General features: G+C 47.1%; 1 protein-coding gene across 2 annotated transcripts in view; it reads left to right on the top strand.

Moving 5' to 3' along the window:
- MKRN1 (makorin ring finger protein 1) overlaps positions 1 to 20,006 on the top strand; it is a 114,151-nt gene that overhangs the window by 4,318 nt on the left and 89,827 nt on the right. For both annotated transcript variants that reach the window (XM_085651913.1, XM_085651911.1), the window contains exon 2: positions 11,015 to 11,143. In XM_085651913.1, the coding sequence (XP_085508039.1) occupies positions 11,015 to 11,143 (129 nt within the window). The remainder of the gene's footprint in view (positions 1 to 11,014; positions 11,144 to 20,006) is intronic.

Genomic DNA, 20,006 nt, shown 5'->3' with positions numbered 1-20,006 from the left:
TAAAACAATATCACAGCAGTAGCATTAGTAAGGGTGCAGTAGGTTATGTGGCTAATAGAGGTCCCTTTACAACTCCACGTGGACACCTAGTAACAGCCTGTGGTACTGCACCCTTTTCTTGCTTCATGGATTCTATTACTTGTGCTACTACTGGGATATTTTTTTTATACAAATGAGCTCAAACTTTCAGTAATGTGAGACCTATCTTAAAACCTATTTTGCAGGCAACGGAAACTGTGCTCCAGGATTTCATACATTTTTGGTGGCCCAATGTGTGGCAGTAGAAGCATGGAGTAATGAAAAGGAGTGTATGTATGCGTATATGTATATATGTGTGTATGTGTTTAGGTCTCGCTGGCGTTGCAGCGCGAAGCGCTGCCGCCAACGAGTACTATTGTTGCCGTGTTTCCTGCCAAGGGAGACAGACCTGGGCACGAGCCCGATTCTGCTCCGTGAACGCGCTTCGGAACAGCTTGTGCGCGTGCCGTTAATTCCAGTTGAGTGCTCGTTATGTTTAGTACGCACGCCCGGGCCTCTGAGGCTCTTCATAATTAAATGGTGCACGGCAGCGCGCTGGCATGGTGAGTTCCTTTGTTTCATAGTTTCAAGGAAAGGGTTTTGTTCCAGAGTTTGGGTGAAATTCCGTTTCAAAAGGTGTATGCCACTTGGTATAAATTTGATCACAAACGTTTAGCACAGGGTGAATTTTGAATTTAACTTTGTTGCTCAGTTGTGATGCTCGGACCTTGTTATACTGCATGGATGACACGAAGGCCGTCTCCGAAGACCCCAGTGATCTTGCTTCCCCTCACAATTCTAAGTGTTCATCATTTCAACGTCACTTCTCGGATTGACTTTAACCCCTCGGGCTTGGCTGCATTTTCGCGCACTGAACCCGGGTGATTGGTTGGCTGGCTTGCAGCAGGTTCCTGAAGTTCTTTACCTTGCAACATACCAGCAACGCCCAGATGACCTGTCTGGAGGGGAGATTTGAAGCATACTGCGCACACGGACAGAGGGGGGCTGCTGCTGCTGCTGACAGAGGGCTCTTGTGCCCGGGATTGTTTAGTGTTGAGTCACGCTGAGAGCAGGCCAATCTGCGCAGCCGGATCTCCCTGCTTCCAACCTGCATTGCCTGCTCTTCTGGACTACAACCTGCACATGTGCTTTGAAATTGCGCCTGCTTGCTCTCCTTCAAAATGGCACCGCTTGATTTCTCTTCTTCAGGACCGCATAACCTTCTCTCTCTGCTTCCGAACTGCAGTCCGACATCGAGTTCTTGGTGTCTCAAACCAGGCCTTCCCTGCTGTCTCTCTCTGCTTCAGACCAACCCATCTCTTCTTCCCCTACATTGGACCGGAGCTCCCTATTTACGACATGGTTTGCTCCCTGCTTCGACCATCCACTGCATGTTCAAGTCACCTAAGTGTTCCTACCGCCAGAGCGCTTTCCCGCCAACTTCCGGTGCCTGCACTCCCGAACCTGCACCTCCTGCTCTCTCTACCGCAAACCTGCACTGTCTAAATTATTAATCCTACACTGCCTGTCCTCAAACCTCCACTTGAGCAGTGCTTGCTCGTTGCTGCTGCGAGACTACACTGTCTGTACTCGGCTTCTAGTGTGTCTTGCTGGGCCTGGCTCTCTGCCTCAAGCCTGGCTGCCTTCTGCCATGTACCATCATTCCATTCCCAGTCTTAAGATTCAGGCGACGTTCCCTGATTTCTCCATGCACAGTTCTCTTTTTCTCCCTCCCAAACACTTCGCACCTAGTCCTGTCTGTAATCGACATCCGGCATGTGCCTACTCCTCTCTGACCCACCATGTTTGTGTGCCTGACCGTGAAGGTAGTTAAAACAAGTATTTGCAATGCAATAGGTCTCGCATTTACCAGAGTTTGAGCTATTGACATTGCAAATGACAATGCCTTTTATTTAGGTTTTAAAAATGAAAACAAAAATAAAAGGCCTTGTAATTTGCAATGTCAATAGCTCAATCTCGCGCAAATGCGAGACCTATTGCATTGCAAATGCTTGTTTTTCCTTGTTTGTGGGTACTGGGAGATTACTACTTTGCCCACAATCACAGGATGTTGAGCTCACACTGAGACTCAAAAAGAGCTCCAAAGTCAGACGCTCTGGCGATTGCCACACCTGCACAGGATAGAAATTGGTAACAAGGACACATGTGACAGTAAATCGGTTCTGGCTTACCAAATAGGCTGCTTTTTAACACCTCTTACTGCAGAAGTCTTAAAACTTTTTTGTTCTGAGCCCCCGCCACCCTCCCCCCCCCCCCCCCCCACCCCACCCCGCAGAATGTTTTAAAGTAAGAGGGCCACTGTCCAAAAAGGTATGACCAGAATAGGGAGAGGGGTAGGGGTGAGCTCCAGGATGGCACTTAGGAGATCATTTCAGGGGTATTTTTCTGTAGCTTCTAATCTATGCTATGTGGTAGACTTCTAAAAGTACAAATATATCAAACCAAAACAGAAATAGACCCATAATTGGGGTGTTGTAAGCCTGGGTCCCAATGTAACTGCACTTGCTGCTCTGAAAAAAAAACTCTGGGGGGGGAAAAAAGCCCCCAAAAATCTCAATCTTCCTCAAAGCATCTCTAAGAGAAAGCTGTCTCTACCATTTGTAATAAAAATGACCACTACACCCCACCAAATATAGAGCTCCCCTTCACCTGGGCTTTCTCTTTGCTGCTATCCAAGGATAAAACCATTTTCCTTATTCCTATACGTTACTCTGAGGCCCAAGGGGTCCAGATGATCGGAGCACTCTGCCTAAATATGGCCTTGCTGGCCTCCTCTGTCATCTACTCGCCTCACCTTGCAGGACATGTGCATATAAACTGGGGTCAAAGTGGACAGGATCTATGGGGACCCACGTGCACCATGCTTATTCAATTTTCCGAAAACAGTTCCCATGTTTTTAATTAAAAAAAAAAAAAAAGTCCCTAAACAGTTATTGGGGCCCTTTTCCGGTGCTGTGAAACTCCGGGAGGGACACAGAGCTTCCACTTTGTTACCTGCATATAATATTATACAGCAACCTTAAATGAAAAAATAAATGGAAGTTAAGGTACTCGGATGAAAATATCTTCTTTTACATTCTTTCCCCATGCAATTTTTTTTAACCACTTAAAGGACTGCATGTAAATGGAGGCAGCCTGGAAATGTGCCAAATTGCGCTTCCAGAGCATCTTCATTAAGAAGCACTTGTTGAGCCGTTTGTTGCCTACACCCCCTCCCTACCCTGGAATGCAGCCACTGCCCCCTAGAGGGTCGAGACCCACAGTTTAAAGTCCTCTGCATTACATTGTAAAGGCACCTCTTGGAGAGATCTTTGTGTGCACAACATTTTTAAGAGGGTGATGCTAACTGTTGTTAATGCATTGATGGAGAGATCTTTATCTACTCAGGTTTGGGTCATCGTAAAGTAGTGTAGCAGGTTAATGTACCTGCTGCAATGCATAACGTGCAGTGCAGGTTCCAGATTTGTATTTAATGTAGATTGCTCAGCTGCTTACTACCGTTGGCACATCTTTCTGTTACATTTTGTTAAGTTATAATTCTTCTAATAAAGCGACTTCAGATTTGACCAGACATTGAGGAGCTGTATGCAAACTGCAAGGCATAGGTGAGAACCTTATATTTTGTTGTTGTTCATTCTTTAGTTATTCTTAGGTTGCCTAAAGGTTTCTTTGTGTAGTGATAAACCCATAATAGTATGGACAATCTAACTTCAGTACATTTTAAATCTGGACTGTCCAAGCACTCTTAAAATATTCCTACCAGTATTGATGATCTGGAACTCCTACTTTGTGTAACCATTATTCGTGTGTTGCCTTGCCTGAATGCTGATTTACTCAGTGATTCATTGCCTCCGTCTAGTGCAGTGGCGACCGGTAAGTACAGCATGGGGGGGCGCGCACCCACCCATTCACAACACTCGCAAATACACATCCATTTATCCATAGACACACGCACCTGTCAATTAAAACAGAAATTTAGCTGCTGCAGGTCTCGGAGTGAAGACTCGAAGGTGCCAGGAGGGTTGGGACTGCTACTTCCCATCCAGCCAATGAGGGGAGGCAGCAGTCCCTACCTCTTCACAGAGAAGGATGGGGGTCAGACTGCTGACCCTACCCGCTCTGTGACCAGGTGTCAGTGACGGACACTGGGCACTTCAGGGCTTTCAACAGAAGTGCTCGGGTACGAGGCTAAAACTGACTTTCCTCCCTCATCACGAGGGGGAGATCCTCAAGGACCTTTGCCGAAGAGAGGAGGTTACAGCCACAGGAGCTGTGACGTTCAGTACAGCAAAGGTCAGCTCAGGCGCCTGAGCATTTAGCGCCTGTCTAGCTCCTGGCTGCCTGACCTGAAAATACAGTGTTTATCGGGTTAACCGTTACTCAGCCTGACACACATGCCCAACAGGTTGGGGGTGAGGCCCCTTAACTATTAAGGATGGGATACTGCTAGTCTAGTGTGTGTTAGAGTGCACTGACTCCCTAGATTGGGATGACGAGTTCTTTATATAGAAATTTGAGTGCTATTTTAATCCTTTATTAGTGTAATTGCTCATTGAAACTGGTACGTCTGACCGTTTCAAACTGCATGTATGCCTTTGACATACAGGGGCGTAAGAGTCAAAAATCTGGCTCCTGTCATACTTTCTCATAAGCACTTGCGAAGTGATAAGCAGTGAGCCTTTGTTTCTTTCCATTGTCTTGGCATCTATGTGAGTGTTGGTCTCAACAAAGCTCCTAGTTAGGATTAGACAAAAAAACTAAAGAGGGGGGGGGGGGGGTGGGGGGGGGATTGTGATGCTGTATCTAAGTGAAGCGTTGTTAGCACCACCTGTAGGTAAAAATGAGAAACTCCACTCACTCCTTGTAGTTTGCTACTTTGAACGGAAAGTAGACCACATGCGGACACAGTGTCCCGGTGGAATGAAATTGCAGTGCAAACAATTATGCATATTTTTCGGAGGCTTGCCTAGTTAAGAATCTAGCTACATATTAGCTGCTGGATTTGAGTGTATTCCCCTCATTTCCTGCATTGTATGCATGTGAAAATACATAATAGCTTTAATGGCAGGCCTAAGTTTCCCTATTCCACTTGGCTCTCCCCCTTGAGTGACAAGTTGATTACTGATATGTACAAGAGCAGGCAAATGGCATGAATGTTTTGCACGTGATGTACAGAAGCAAACACCATACCTAAAATCTGTCCCCTTAATTGCATCTCGTTTAAGTCTAGATGCCGGGTTGTTGCTGTACCCCAAACAGCCATTCGGTAATTGAGATGCAAGTAAGTGGGCCCTCCCTAACTAAATTAATCAAACTACTAGCCAATGAAATTATTGGGTGACTGGAAAAGAAGCAAAACTCCATATGTCATGGGTGACTGTTGAAACTCCCAATCACTACAGTAATGGGGGTGATTTATGCTCTGGTATACATCTTCTATGAAGTTGAGGCACGTCCTATGGAAAAACTGCGTGTTAAGCCGACCACCATAGAGTACATTACGACTCAAAATATCAGGCTGATCTTTTTACAGCTGTAAGTTGATATTTTTCCAACTACGGCTTCTGAAACTGCACCGTAACCCCAAGCAAGTTAAAGTTTACAATTTCCACCCTCCAATGGTATTAAAGGCTTAATGGCTTAGTTTTCTGGAATCGTGTCCTAGGTACGAGTAAGGAGTAATTTCTCCTTCTGCTGGCCCTTTAAGATAGATGAGCACTTTCTGCAGCCACCGAATGGCTATTAAGTCCTAGTGACAAATTTGACCTTTTTTTTTTTGTGCTGTCATAAGGCAATAGATCAGAACTCATGCAAGCGTTGGGATGATTTTATGTAAAATTATTGAACAACCTAAAATCAAAATGTTTTAAAAACTTTGCAGTCCGTTTTTGTGTTCAAGACTATAGGGCAGTGATTCCCAAACTTTTTCTAATTTCTGCTTAATGGCCGTTGGCTGTGACTCCCCACTGTTACTTTTTTTGGGATGGTGGGAGAATGTAAGCCCGGCCTTGGGAGTAGTAGTTACATTTTTTACCCTGAAAATTGGGATGAAGCTGGTGAAGGTATTATAATCATACTTGTGGTGTTTGCTATAACTAAGGCGGCCAATAAAATATTGCTACTTACACCTCTTTGCCCAGGTCTTTTTTTTTTTTACAGAACTCCCTCAAACTTTATTTTATCCCACTTACAGTACTAGATAGCACCCCTATGCATGTAGGATCCATTGCCAAAGTGTTTCTGTGCTTGAAGCATATTTGCATGCACTTCCATTTTTACCCATGTCATACATGCCAACACACCCCTTTCAGCAGTGTGACATATGGTTGTTTTTAAACAACATACTACTTTATTTTAGCGGCCTCCTCCCTAAAATTGCCTCCAATTCATTGCAAGCCAAATAAACCCCCCCCCCCCCTTTTTTTTTTTAAATGTCCCTCCTTTCTTGCTTCCAAATGTTGGCATTATGCCGTATATGGTGTTTTGCTTCCCTGTGGTCATGGAGAGAGAAGGCCTGTCAGAAAATGCATGTGTACTTAAAACATAGGTACTTCCAGTACACATGTCAATACTTTATAACACTTACTGTGTTTAGGAGACAGGACAGCTGTACTTTACCTGATAATTTTCATTGATGTAAAATGCATTTGGAAAAAAACGAACAAGTAGGAACCTTAATCTGGCGCCTTCCGCTTACTTTGGGAGTGTTGGAATGTGGGGATCCAGTAAAATATGGCGGTCATCTCCCTTGAAATGCCATAAATTAATAACTGTTTCCAGCTTTAGGCTTCTCACTTACAGATCATAGACGTCATGCATTTAAGTCTAATTAGTTTAACTGAAGCTAGCTAACCCCTCAACATTAAATGCTTTAAAGTGCGCAGAGTTTGGGAACCACTGCTATAGGGCCACTTTTTTTAAAAACCTATTTTTATTGATTTTATGCAACAAATATACATATAATGCAGGGTTGCATATCGACAATCTATATACATTGTATGACACTTGATTTAGCATTAATTACACAGCAGGTTGTTACATCGATTTTTATGAATTCTTATACAGGTCATAAGTAACATTACTTCGTTTAGGTACAATAACTGAGTAGCATGTTTTCGGAGCATTGTGCGTCTCTATCGCACAAGTAACTCTGTGCTAAGCACAGCCCTCGTATGTCATACAAAGTTGCAGTCAGATCTACATGTTTCACCACTACACTAACTCCCTACCCTTCCCACCCCTGCTATAGGGCCACATAATAGGCCAAATGATAAGACCGCTAGTTGCTGCCTTCTCAATTCAAAAGAAAACATCTTGCATGCTGTACTGATCTAATTCATCTGCATTTTGTAGACACGGTCTTGTTATGCATTGTCTTATCTATATGCCTACCATGAAATTGTTGACTGCAAGTATTAACAAAGCACGACAGTTTTATTCATAATATATCCTATGTAAGGTAGAGGCTGGCAGGTTAGTTGAGTTAAACGGGGTTGTTTTCCACAGGCGGTTTTTTTTTCTTTCTTTCTTAATTCACAGCATTTAGAGGGTACTGAGGATAGGGCTATACTGCAAGGAATGAGAGGATGAAATGATAAAAGATCACATTTGTGCACTAGATTAATCGACGGTGAAACTATTGACACAGACTATAAACAAATGCGTCGTTACAAATTTGCAGGGATGCAACTATCTGTTCTGTGTTCTTGCACCACTCATGGTAATTTTTCAGCCTTGCTGGGCTGTGTGGAGCAGTTCCTTTTTAGGTCTCGCCTACGCAGCGCGCACATGAGCTGCATAGGAAAAAGACCTTTTGTAATCGACACCGCTTTGCAGGTAAAAACGTGCACGGGTTACATTGCTTTCAATGGCAACGCGTGCACGTTTGGAGATTCCCTTGCAGGAGTGAGCTTTGGTGCCATGTGTTAGCAATTATCGCTCCTGGCGCTGCTTGCTCCCGCAAGGGAAACGCTTTCACTTTTGCCGCCACTTGTGTCTTTAGGTCTCGCCTGACCCAGTGCATGCGCGAGACTTTGAGAGGGCTCCAAAAACTGCTACCAGGCCAGCCTAGAGCTACAGTGCATGCGCCGCGCTTGACCGCGATTACTTTTACTGCCGCTTGGCATAGCCAATAGGTCTCGCTTTTGGGACCTTATAAGTTTTTATTTATGCATCTGTTGCATGGCTAAACACTTATAAGGTCCCAAAGGCGAGACCTATTGGCTATGCCAATGCTTGTTTTTATTTACTTTTAGTGCGAGGCGCGCGCCCTTGTTGTCTTGTTTCCTCCCATGGAGCCCAACTACTGGTATTTTTAAGCTTCTGTTTTTGTGTTCTTGAAAATTTCTTCATTTTCTGCTTGTGTTTTCCGTTGGCTTTTAATTTTGTGTTTTTCGGTGTCTGCTTGTTTGCTGTCTTGCAGCAGCCACTGTGTCCTGTCAAAGCACCCTCCTCTTCAACTTCTTTACCAAGTCCCCTCTACCTCCCGGTTGCATTAGCTCCTCTCCCACTGAGATCTCTCTCTCCGGTCAGAGCAAGCCTGGCTCTTGCTCTCCTCTGGAAGGAGCCCACCAACATTGCCACAAGCAAGGAAAGAGGCCAGGGGCAGCCGCGAGCAAAGGTGATGCTGGAGGAAAGGCAGCACAAACTTCCACACCCAGGTAACATCTTCCTGCACCCTATGCTTATGTGCATTGCGCCTCAAGCTGAAGCCCCAGGCAGCTGTCCCCATCTGTAGTAATGTGACCAGCACCCCATTTAGTTGTCACCCATACACCACCACGTTCTGGATGCCTGACACAGCTTGGGCCAGCACAGGCACCGTCCACTGCACTCATTCCCTCTCTAGGCGCCGTTTTGTGAGATTAGCAGCTTGTCTGCTGCTGCATAGCCCTGGGATACACTTTCTCTCCTCAGACCTATTGAAACCAGGTCAGAGTGCTCGGCTAACATTGCGGCATACATACAAGTGCACTCGAGTGTCTGGTCAGGCAAGGGAACGCGTTTTCTGCCAGCACAAACCTTTGGCTCCTATGATGGCTGCTATTGTGCATTTTTTAATCCAATACCTGAAGTACCAGCCAGATGCCACTAAATTATTGAATCTAGATTCTGGCTGCCCTGTAGATTAGCGCTGCCTCCCCTTAAAACCATAGAAAAAGTTCAACAGGCCCTTCTTGGAAATGCTCCCCTAACCACCAGTTGGGTAGGAAGGCAGCCAAATCAGAACATCTTCTGCCAGAAATCTTCACAGGGCATTCTAGTGTACCTGTTAGTTCAGCAGAAGAGTTCATGCAAGTTGTGTACTAGTAATGTCCAACAGTACAGCATCAGCAAAAGCAGATGTTGACTTTTTGAGATGCACGCTCCTAAGTTAATTTTGCATGGAATGGATTCACACCCTCCTCCCAGGCTCTCTGTTGCTTTTTTTTTTAATAGATTTTTTATTTTTATTTGCATGTGTCTATATAGCGCAAACTCTACCTGAAAGTATTGGAGCGCATTACATGAGCACCAGTTAGGTTACACAAGGACACATTCATTTTTTGGTAGGCGCGGGGTGATTAAGTGATTTGCCCAGAATCACAGGATACTGAGCAGATGCAGAGGATTGAAACCGTTTCCCCAGCTCCAAAGTCGGCAGCTCTAGCCTTAAGGTTACCTCCTCTCCCCTTTTACGTACCTGCGGCCTTCTCTGTGTTGCTTTTGTATCCATCCCCCCCCACCCAACCCCTTGTTGCATTCACACTCCTCCCACCACCCTTCCCTGTGTTGCCTCTGCGCTCACCGCACCACCCTTCCCCTTGTTGCTTCCATGGTACACTGTGTGGCTACAGGCCACCCACTGCTTCCGTTCAGCCCCCATCGCAACCCACGTTGCTTCTGTTTCTTCCCAAAGGCCGCGGCTCACTTCAATCCCTTTTTCGGTCGAGCCTAGCGGCTGCTCGCTCTGCGAAGCATGCAGTAGTAGAGTATGCTGTGCAAGCCTCGCCTTCTCTCCGCCCATACTTTTCATTTGCTGGGGTCATCGTCCTTGGTAAATGCTAGCTTCCCATTCATTATGAGGCTTGTTAGTCCCTCACTGTTTTTAAACCGTTATGTCTTTTATTCTCTTTAGTTACCTAACCAACACGCATTGGTAATTAAAAAAAATCATTTTGTAAGTGTGTGCATATGTGGTGTGCGGTCCTACAAAATGATGCAGGTCACCATAGCAAAGGTTCTTTTTCGAGGGGGGGGGGGGGGGGGGGGGAGGAGTGTAACTTAGCCACTCTTTATGCTGGGTAGTGTGGCTAAACACCATTGGCAAAGCCAACAGGCCACAATGGCGAGACTGGTTGGCTTTGCCAATGCTTGTTGTTTAAATGGCCCTGCTTGCCCCTTGAACCGCAGATAGTGCCCAGAACTACATAAACGCTTCAGCAGCTGGTTATCTAGCAGCTCTGAGGGCTCCATTAAGTCTGGCTACCCCTGCTGCCTTGTGAAATGCTTTATACCATATTCAATTCAATCTGAAAATAGTGCTGGAGAAATGTTAATAAGTAGTAGTAGTTTTTTTAACATGTATTTCTGGAATCGATGTGATAAGAAATGGAGGATGGAAGTTTATTAAGTGGGTTATGGGGCTCAGAGTAGAGAAAAAGCAACATCACTAGTGAAGCACTCAGACCGAAAATCCTTCTTGAATGTCATTAACAGTTTTAATTGATGCTTGCAAGATAATCGTGTCACATTCAAGCACAAGCATGGGCATGGAGCCGACATGTACCCGTTCCTCTAAAGCTTAAACCTGTTAACATTGTCATTTAGCATGCATTCTTTTTGTACAGTACACTTTTTTAGGCAATTTGAAACTTGTTCTATCACTTGGTTTAAGCTTTAGTAACTGTTTGGCCAGTTCATTTGGGTTTTTGATGTATTACTTGATTCCACTTCTAAGGAGGCTAAAGTTTAAACCATTTCTTCCTTCATGAAGGTATTTCATACATGGAGTTTGCGTAGAAGGTGACAACTGCCGTTACTCCCACGATCTTTATAGCAGTCATCCCACAATGAGCTGCAGGTACTACCAGCGAGGGTGCTGCGCCTACGGGGACCAGTGCAGGTGAGCAGAACTTTCTCCCCTCACTGGAGGATGGACCGTAGCATCCCATGTCAAGTCTGTGTTTGTAGTGAGTGTCTGAGCTCTGGGGCAGTGTCTACCAGTTTGCACTTTTGTTCACTTATTTTGTTCTCAGTCTGCCTAAATTGCTCTGCCGGTGCACCAAAAATACTTAAAATAACATTTAAAGTCTCCCATGTTGAACTGTGGCCTCCTTTTCTGGAAGATACTTTTAATAAACGTGTAGCTAGATTATCCAGTCGCCTTTATAAATTTCCCTTGTCAGTACAAGCCTTCTCCCTCCTTACCTATGGTGCAATCTACCCGCTGGGTTGAAATGATAGTTGGTAGGGCTGGTGACGGTTGGCACTGACGATACATGTACTGTGGTTGCCTCAGTGGAGATTAACTGTTCAGCTATTCCAGTGACCTGTATGGTTCTTGCTATTTTCTAAATATAACAAACACTGTTTTGCCGGGATGTAATGTTTCTCCCTCGCAAACATTAACCATGTTTGTCCTACTTGTAGATAGTCAACCAGTGTAGAAATGCAACCAGTGACCATTGAGCTTAGAGGCATCTCACTATTGCACATTAATACGTCTTGCCACTCTAAAGCATGTATTTGGATTCTATATGCAACAGGTTTTATTGTAATATTGCTCTGAGTCAAGTCACTACTGACGTCTCATTGCTACACAAAGGAGCATCATTTCTGGTTCTAGAATGCCTCAATTATTTATAGAAGTATCTTCCTGGTGCTTTTGTTCTGTTGACCACCTGGTACTGCAGATACTCTAGAATAGAGTTCTGCAAGGAACTTACTGGTAGCTCCCCAGGTACCTGTGAGTAGCTCCCCTATGTGCAGTCTGAGCCAATGAAAAATATATCTGTCGGATAGTTAAGTGGTAATTTGTGCTGCACTGGAGTCTTATTACTGATTTTCTTTCCTAGGTGCCAAGGGGCACTACAATTAAACAGGTCTACTGCTTTTTAGGTCGAGCCCTGAGCCAGCGCGCAAGCGCTGCTCTGGGGTTGATCTGGGGTGGTTGAGTATGGGAGAGAAGCCACGCCCACTCCCCGGCCTGTTAGTCCCTCCGTATGACGGCCATGTCGTCATTTGTAGCCTTACATGGCTACTGGCCCCTTTACTTCGAACACTATTTTCTCCCTGTGTCTTCTCCCCCCCCCCCCCCTCTCTTTCTGCAGTCTATGCCTTCTCGCCCCTCACAGCACTCCTGTTCATGCCTTCGTGCCCCCCTGCCCCTTTCCACCCGTTTGCAATGCAATAGGTCTCGCGTAAATGCAAGTCCTATTGCATTGCAAATGCTTGTTTGAGGTTATTGGTGGTGACTTTGCCAGATGCAATTTGGTCACTGCTAGTAATCCTGCATGCAATGGCCACATATGGAATATTGTCTTAAGTGGTCAATATCATAACTCTGATAATGTAGGTTAGCAGTTCATGAAAAATTTCATTGAACGTTAGTAGCTCTTAATAGAGAAAAGGTTGTCGACCCCTGAATGATGTGGGGAGTAACAGGGACACTTCTATGTGTCTGGAGAGGTAGGTGGATTGCTGGATGCATGAAATCCTCAACTCCGGTGCAGAGAAGCGCACTCGAACACTAGGAAACGATGGATCTATTTTAAAGATGAATTTTAATATCCTAGTATACACACAATATGAGCTGTAACAGAATGGTAGCTGTAACGTTTACCCAAGAGTGAAAAAACAGAAAAAATTCCATCATCTGTTGTATGACCGTACAGCAATCCTACCCCCATTCTTCTACTTCTATTCACTAAGCTAATTTTAGCACAAAGGAAACTAATTTGAGTTTCGTAAATGGTTTTCACCCATGTACATGTTTGAATAATAAGGCTTAAGTTCAGAATAATAGCAAAGCCTACTATTCTCGTTATACGCTGGCAGCTCTGCTGATAAACCTGCAAGTGAAGACTGCATGCCTCCCCTCTAGCCTTTGATCTAAGTAGGTCATCCAATTTTTAATTGCCTATCTTGTGCTAGCTTTGTGGCAGCCAGCTTGAGGAGCTTGATGGGGATACCATGAGGCCCCGCGGCCATACCTTATTGTATACTCTGTATGGCGGCCACCACCTCCTCTGCGGTGAGATCTACTTCTCCAAGCTGTTTCCTGTCCTCTTCCTGGAGGACTGGGATCTAGACATCTTGCAACAAGTCCAGAGACTCTTCGATCGTTCCGTATGCTTCTGGGAGTAGAGACTTGCGTAATAGTCAATGGTCTGCGAAGGCCTCTGCAATGTCCTGTGGATCCCGCAGCCCCCCCACCCCCAATCCCTTATGGCCTTGACCCATCTCCTTGTCTCTTGTCGAGCCAGGCAAGTAGCTTACCCTCCTTCTCTCCAAGTTCATAAACTTTGTGTCGCTTGGAGTTTACTATTTGCTGTTTCCGCCACCAGGTTTTTTCATTCTTGGCGCTTCATTGCAAGCAAATTCTGGGTGTCTTCATCTAGCAAGGAGGCTGGGGATCGCTACAGAGCCAATCTCTCCCGCTCCATTACCTCTAACTTAACCTTTTTCTCTTTCCTATATCCAGCCGTGAGGGAGAGTGCCTTCCCCTTTACGACCGCATTATTTCCTTTAAAATAGTAGTCGGTGGTTTTTACAATGTCCTTTCCAATGTGTGGGGTAGTTAAGTACCAGGGGCTTATGGAAATGGATCGCTTTATAAACTTCTTGCTTGGGCTGTATTTGTCCCACAGTGGAGCGTGGTCTGAGATACCTCTAGCTAGGTGGCTGACTTCTGAGAAATGTAGGTTGCCTACTGTTGTCGTAAGTATGTGATCAATCCGGGATTAACTGTTGTGTGCCCCGGAGTGGAACGTGAATTGTTGCGTATCATGGTGATATTTGCTCCACACATCTCTTAAGGCCAGGGTCATCAGGAATTCAGCCATGGTACTGCATGTACGTGTGGTGGTCTTAGGCGGGAGCCTGTCTAGCTGATCATTGAGGGTGATATACTAGCCCCCCCCCCTACTACCAATGCCCCCAAGGGAAATTGAAGAATCATTTTACTCGTTTCAGGAAGGGCAATGTTATGTAGAGCGGGGGGTAAATATGCAGACAGGACATTCACTCTCCTCCCCTCCCAGTACCCAGTCATCCCTGCAAATCTGCCCTTTGGATCAGTGTATGTCTGTCACCGTGTCTGTCACCGTGAAGGGAAATTGTTTGCGTAGCAGTATCCCAACCCCTCTAGAGCCCGACGTGAACACTGAGTGTACTATGAGCTTATATCCCCACCTATTGGGCACCTCGCAAGTGTTCCGATCAAGTGAGTCTCCTGAAGTAGTACCACCTCTGGGGCCTGCCGTTTAATATATTGGAGCCCTATCTCTCGAGGTTGTCTCCAAGACCATTAACATTCCAGGAGAGTATTTGGAAAGACGCTGCCGCCCCTTCCTCCCAGAAGTGCCCACCCCGCACCCAATGTCTCCTGTCATTAACAGGATGGGATAGAGCGATCTCTCTTGTGGCCCGTGCTCCCTCTACTCGTAGGCCCCGGTGTCCCTGGCGTGTTTAAGGTTTGTTGCCATGTATCCAGCCTTGGAGGTGACCATAGTGATGTTTTGTTGCTGCGCATAAACCATTTAACTAACCATTCTGCATCCCTCCTCTCCCTCCCCCCCCCCCCCCCCCCCCCCAAATCTGCCTCCCTGCATGACTGTGTCCATAGGAGTCTAGTCGTCCCTCCAAGGAGGTGCGCATGCTAGTAATTGCTGCCATTACGTTGTGTGGGATTCCTGTTCTGTCTGCCTTGCTTGTGCCTCCTCTTCCGAGCCAGGGCACAACGTTCCACCCTCCTGTGCTTTCTGCCACAAGAATGTATCCATCTTGGGCTGATGCGAACCACTTCCCCCTTTTGTTGGTCGCCATTACCTCGCTCAGGGCCCCAGACTTGAGTTGGGGTACTCACCGCCGCCTACCGGGGTAACTCCCACGTGGCCAGACTGTTTTCCTCCTTTGGAGGACTGCGTCGCTCCGGGAGTGTTCACTAGCAACAGTTCTGTGCCTCTGTATTTACGGGAGCTAATCCCGCCTTGTGTTGTATCCCGCGCCCTCCACGGCCTCTCAATGTCAGATTTTATGTATGTACCCAAGGCACACCCTGCAACTTCACACCCGGTAGGCCTTCATGCACCAGCAGTCCAGCCGCGGTGTTCCCAGTGTCTGGCTGTATCACGAGCGTCACTGGGGGTCATTAGAGCCTCCACGCCCAACGATAGTTCCAGCAGGGGGTCCCAGACTGCTCAGCACCATACCGGTGTCTCAGCACACCACAGCCCCAAAGTCGGTCACATCGACCCTTCCGGGGGAATTGCTCTTGTCTGTTGGCATTTCCCGGGCTTGCCTATCTTTGGGTGACACTCCGCCGCTGCACGATCAGGGTCCCCTCTACATTGCTCGACGCTGCAGCTGGAGGATGGCCTCTTGTCACTGGAGGTATAGGTGGCGCGCCTGCGCCACATAGAGTCCGCAGCCTTGCGGTCAGGCCAGTGCCTCCACGGCTTCTGCGCTCCGGCAGTTTGCCACGCCTCCCAATGCAACTTTATATTTTTACTTTTAACTTTATTTATTTTTATATTAAACATTCCTTTCCCTTGTGGCATTTTGTTAGTGGGACTCTCAATCTCCCTCCTCCCATAATAAATTATGCTTGCCTTATCACCTCTGTAGTGTTTTTGTCCCACCCTCTAACACTTAATTTATACCTTCATTTTCACTTTATCCACTCAATTTTCTTGCCATTGCAAAATAATCCTTCAGATGGCATTGCTGATCGCCAGGCCTCCATTCAACGTGTAAAGAAGATCAAACCAACAAAATGCGTAATATTGTACCCTAATCTATAATTGAAATATAGCAGCTAAGCAGGAAAAGTATATTTGTAGAATAGCAAACTTTGGTGTTAAAGTTTTGCCGTCAGAAGTTCATCAAATGCCTCGATGTATTCTTACAGCTTTCTCTTATATTGGATGTTCTTTGAGTAGATTGAAGTGCCTGGAGCTGTTGCTTGTGTTGTATGAGCATGAACTCTGTATTTATATTTTTGTTACATGTTTAGTAACCTCTGGTACTGATTGTGCAACTTCCTGTTTCATTGAAAAAAAACTTGCGGGGATTACAACTGTAGGGTGTTCAGTTAGCCAATGTGTTTTTTTTTTTTTAACAAATGTTATTGGTTTTCAAGGTACCATATGGGCAAGCCCAGCGAGCATCAAGCATGTAAGAAAACAATATACATTAGCAAGGCACCATATATCGTCCCCAAAGAAGTCTGCGGAACAGCAGACCCTAACCTCCCACCCCTTCCCCCAACCACGCACCATACATCATTACCTTATCATGTAATTGTATTGCAATCTTGCCACTTTTACGTCCACGCTACACCATTGTCTTATATCGGTGAATTGCTCACAACCAACCTATCTATTGGATCAGAGGTAGCCCCTGACCCCTGAAGTGACAGGTTTATGCCACAATACGCGGCCCATCTTGCCCAGATCTTTGTGTTTTTGCGGACAACCCCTAGCCTGAAATACTGCAACTTCAGTGGACAGGCACCTATCCATTGTTTTTTTCCAGGTACCAATGCTGGGTGGGAGTGTTGCCTTACAGTGTTGTGCAATGTCGCGTTTCGCTAGTGTAAGCCCTAGAAACAATAAACGCTGTTTATATCTGTTCTCCCCCCCGCCCCCTCCCCCGATGTCTTCGGTACTGTGTAGGAGTATCAAACGGGGGTCGGCAGGAATGCACCATGCCAGCACCTGCGGATTTGTGATGTCTCTTATCAAAGGGGATTGAGCATGTCGCAGTTGCAAAGATCTGTGAAATTGCGTTTTGTGGAGGTCGTAATCGGCCTGTAGGTAATGAGAGGATTTGAGTGTGGATCCCCGCATAACGTCCCTCAACACAGATCCCAATGTCATCCCACCTGCAAAAACCCACCAAAGCCGCAGGTGTGTGCCGTGCCAGAGGCCTAGCCCCAGTGAGCTTGCCCCACCATCTCTCATCTGTTGAACCGCTCGCCTCCAAATCTGAATGGTCGTCCTAGATGCCTGGGGGAGGTCCGTCGGAGGCGAGGAACTGTACAAAAAGTGAAGTAGTGGGGTTTTGGCCATGAAGAGGCATTCCACAGCATAAGCTGGGTCGGATTGCGAGCAGTACCACCAGGAGATGCGAAGCCTGATAATACGCCTGTACATCTGCTGCCGCTATCTCCCTGCAGTAGGTAGATTGAATACAGGTCGAAAGTGCCACCCAGACCACTCCACCTCCCCAGAGAAACCTATTGAGTAGAGCATTCATTTGATGAAACCAGGACGGGGGAATTGAAAAGGGGTAGTTTTGCAGCCTATAGAGCAGGCGAGGCAAAGACACCATTTTGAAAATGGCCGATCTGCCATACAAGAGAGGGAGCTGGGACCACACTATCTCATCCCGAACCGCAGGCAGCAGCGGCGCAATGTTCCGCGACCAAGCCTCGAGGCGGCATTGTATAATTACTACCCCAAGGTACCGGAAGCCGGACTCCACGACCACCAGCCGCGAGGCCCACGCCTGAGACAGCTGGTCCCTGCAAATCGGAAAATTTTTTATTAGGAAGGGTTAGCACAGTCCGGATGGCTCCCCGAAAACCCTCCGAATCTGCAGCACTCGGGGCCCGGGGAACCAAGGATCCGACATGAAAAACAAGGCATCAGCGTTCAGCACTATCCCATCTGAGCACTCCGAAGACCATTCCAGACCCTGTAAGCCAGGTTCCAGGTGGACCCACACCACCAGGGGCTCGATAGCCAGTGCGAACAGCAATGGGGAAAGCGGACATCCTGCTGTGTGCCCCTCCTAATGGGGAAGGGGGCAGAGCAATGGCCAGCCACTCAGACCGATGCAGTGAGGTCTGTATAAAGCAATTGCAAGTAGGCCTGAAATTGGGGGCCCAAGTTGACCGCCTCAAAGCTTAAAGGTACGTCCAACTTAATGAATCAAACACCTTGTCGATATCGGCCAACAGAACAGCAGCAGGACGTCCCAGACGGTGAGCCTCCGCCACTGCGTTATGTACTCGTCTGATATTGTCTAGTGGAGTGCTGTGGCATGAAGCCAGACTGGTCAGGGTGTACCAGCTACTGTATACAGATGCAGAGGCGGTACACCAGAATTTTCCCCAGCAGTTTGGGCTCAAAGTTTAGCAGAGAAATGGGGCGGTAGGATCCCGTGTCATCCGGTGGACGGCCCAGTTTTAGAAACACTACAACTTCCGCGTGTCTCCAGTCCGGAGGGAGAATATGCTGCTCCGAGGCGTCGTGAATCACCTCAAGTAAATGAGGCCCCAGAGTCTCTAGATGAGGCTGCAGAAATTCACATGGGAACCCGTTCGGGCCCGGCGCACGGCAAGGGTGGATGCTGGAGAGAGCCAACTGCAGTTCCTCCAACGCAATGGGCTCCTCTAAGGCCTTGCGCTATTTGTCCGATAAGCGGTGGGAAGGGATATCCACTAGAAAGGCATCTATGACGGGTTCGGAAATAACCTCCCGTGCTTCATATAAAGCCGCATAAAAATCAGCAAAGGCCTGAACAACCTCCTCGGGGGATGTACATGTAACCCCTGAAGGTGACCGCAAAAGGGGTATCTGCGTCGGGGCCACCCTAGCCTGGCAGAGCCTATGGAGCATTTGGCTAGACTTATCACCCCATTGGTAGATCCTATGCTGGGTGGCCAGCCAGGCCTCCTTGGCACAGTCTGTGTGGGCTTGATGGAGCATTTGTTGCACATGCAACTGATTCCTGCGGGCCGTGGGGGGTCTCAGCTGCCCACAATACGGGATTGGAGTTCTTCCTGTCTGGTCTCCAAGTCGTGCACCTGGGCCAAGCGGCGACGCTTTTCCCTGGTGCGGTAGCTTATGTCCGCATCCCGAATCGTGGGCTTAAACGCTTCCCACAAAATAACTGGGGACTGGCATGACCCGGCATTGTATCGTAAGTAATCGGTAATCGCCTGACTCAGCATTTCTGAATGTCTCGTCCTGAAGCAGCCAGGGGGACATGCACCACCTATAGGGGGCCCTGTTAGTGGACAGACTCAATCTAAGTTGGATCGGCGATTGATCCGACAAACCTCTGGGGAGAATAGATGTATGTGCCACCCTGTGCATATAACTATGTGGAAGGAATAAATAATCTAGGTGTGAAAGAGTGGGGTGAGCCAAAGACTCGTATGAAAACCCAGCATCTGTTGGGTGTAAGGCCCGCCACGTGTCCACCCATCCCAGAGTATGTACAAGCATATTCGGTTTGGATGTAACAGGGGGTGTATCCAGTTGCCGGGCTCACCACCTATCTAGTGGACCCATAGTATCATTCCAATCACCCCCCAATACCACAAGGCCACCCAGAAGATTCCCCCCCCCCGTTGCGTTAGATTATCAAACGTCTGACCAAGGGGCGTACACGCTACCCAGTGTAATCTGTTCACTGGCCTAAGTACCCGAAACCATTGAATCGAACCCCCCTGGTCCAACAATGACGTGTGATTTGGAGGCACCCTACGGTGGATGAGAATGGCAGTACCCCTTGCACCCTGTGTAAAGCCAGAATGGAATACCGTGGAGTATCCGTATCGAGCTAGGCAAGGGGCCTTCGTGGCTAGGAGTTGTTTCCTGGAGCAACAATACGTCAGCTGCATACCTCTTCGCCTGCTGAAGCACTGCCCCTCGTTTGATTTTACTAAGCAAGTCCCGCACATTCCAGGCGAGGATGTTGAGTTCCCCTGTATGTATGTTACCTGTCAAGTGAGTCATTCCTAGGTGGCCTAC

Source organism: Triturus cristatus, chromosome 4_1 (genome assembly GCF_964204655.1).
Source record: "Triturus cristatus chromosome 4_1, aTriCri1.1, whole genome shotgun sequence".
In the NCBI taxonomy this organism is placed as follows: Eukaryota; Metazoa; Chordata; class Amphibia; order Caudata; family Salamandridae; genus Triturus; species Triturus cristatus.
This window is presented reverse-complemented; position numbering and strand designations above follow the sequence as displayed.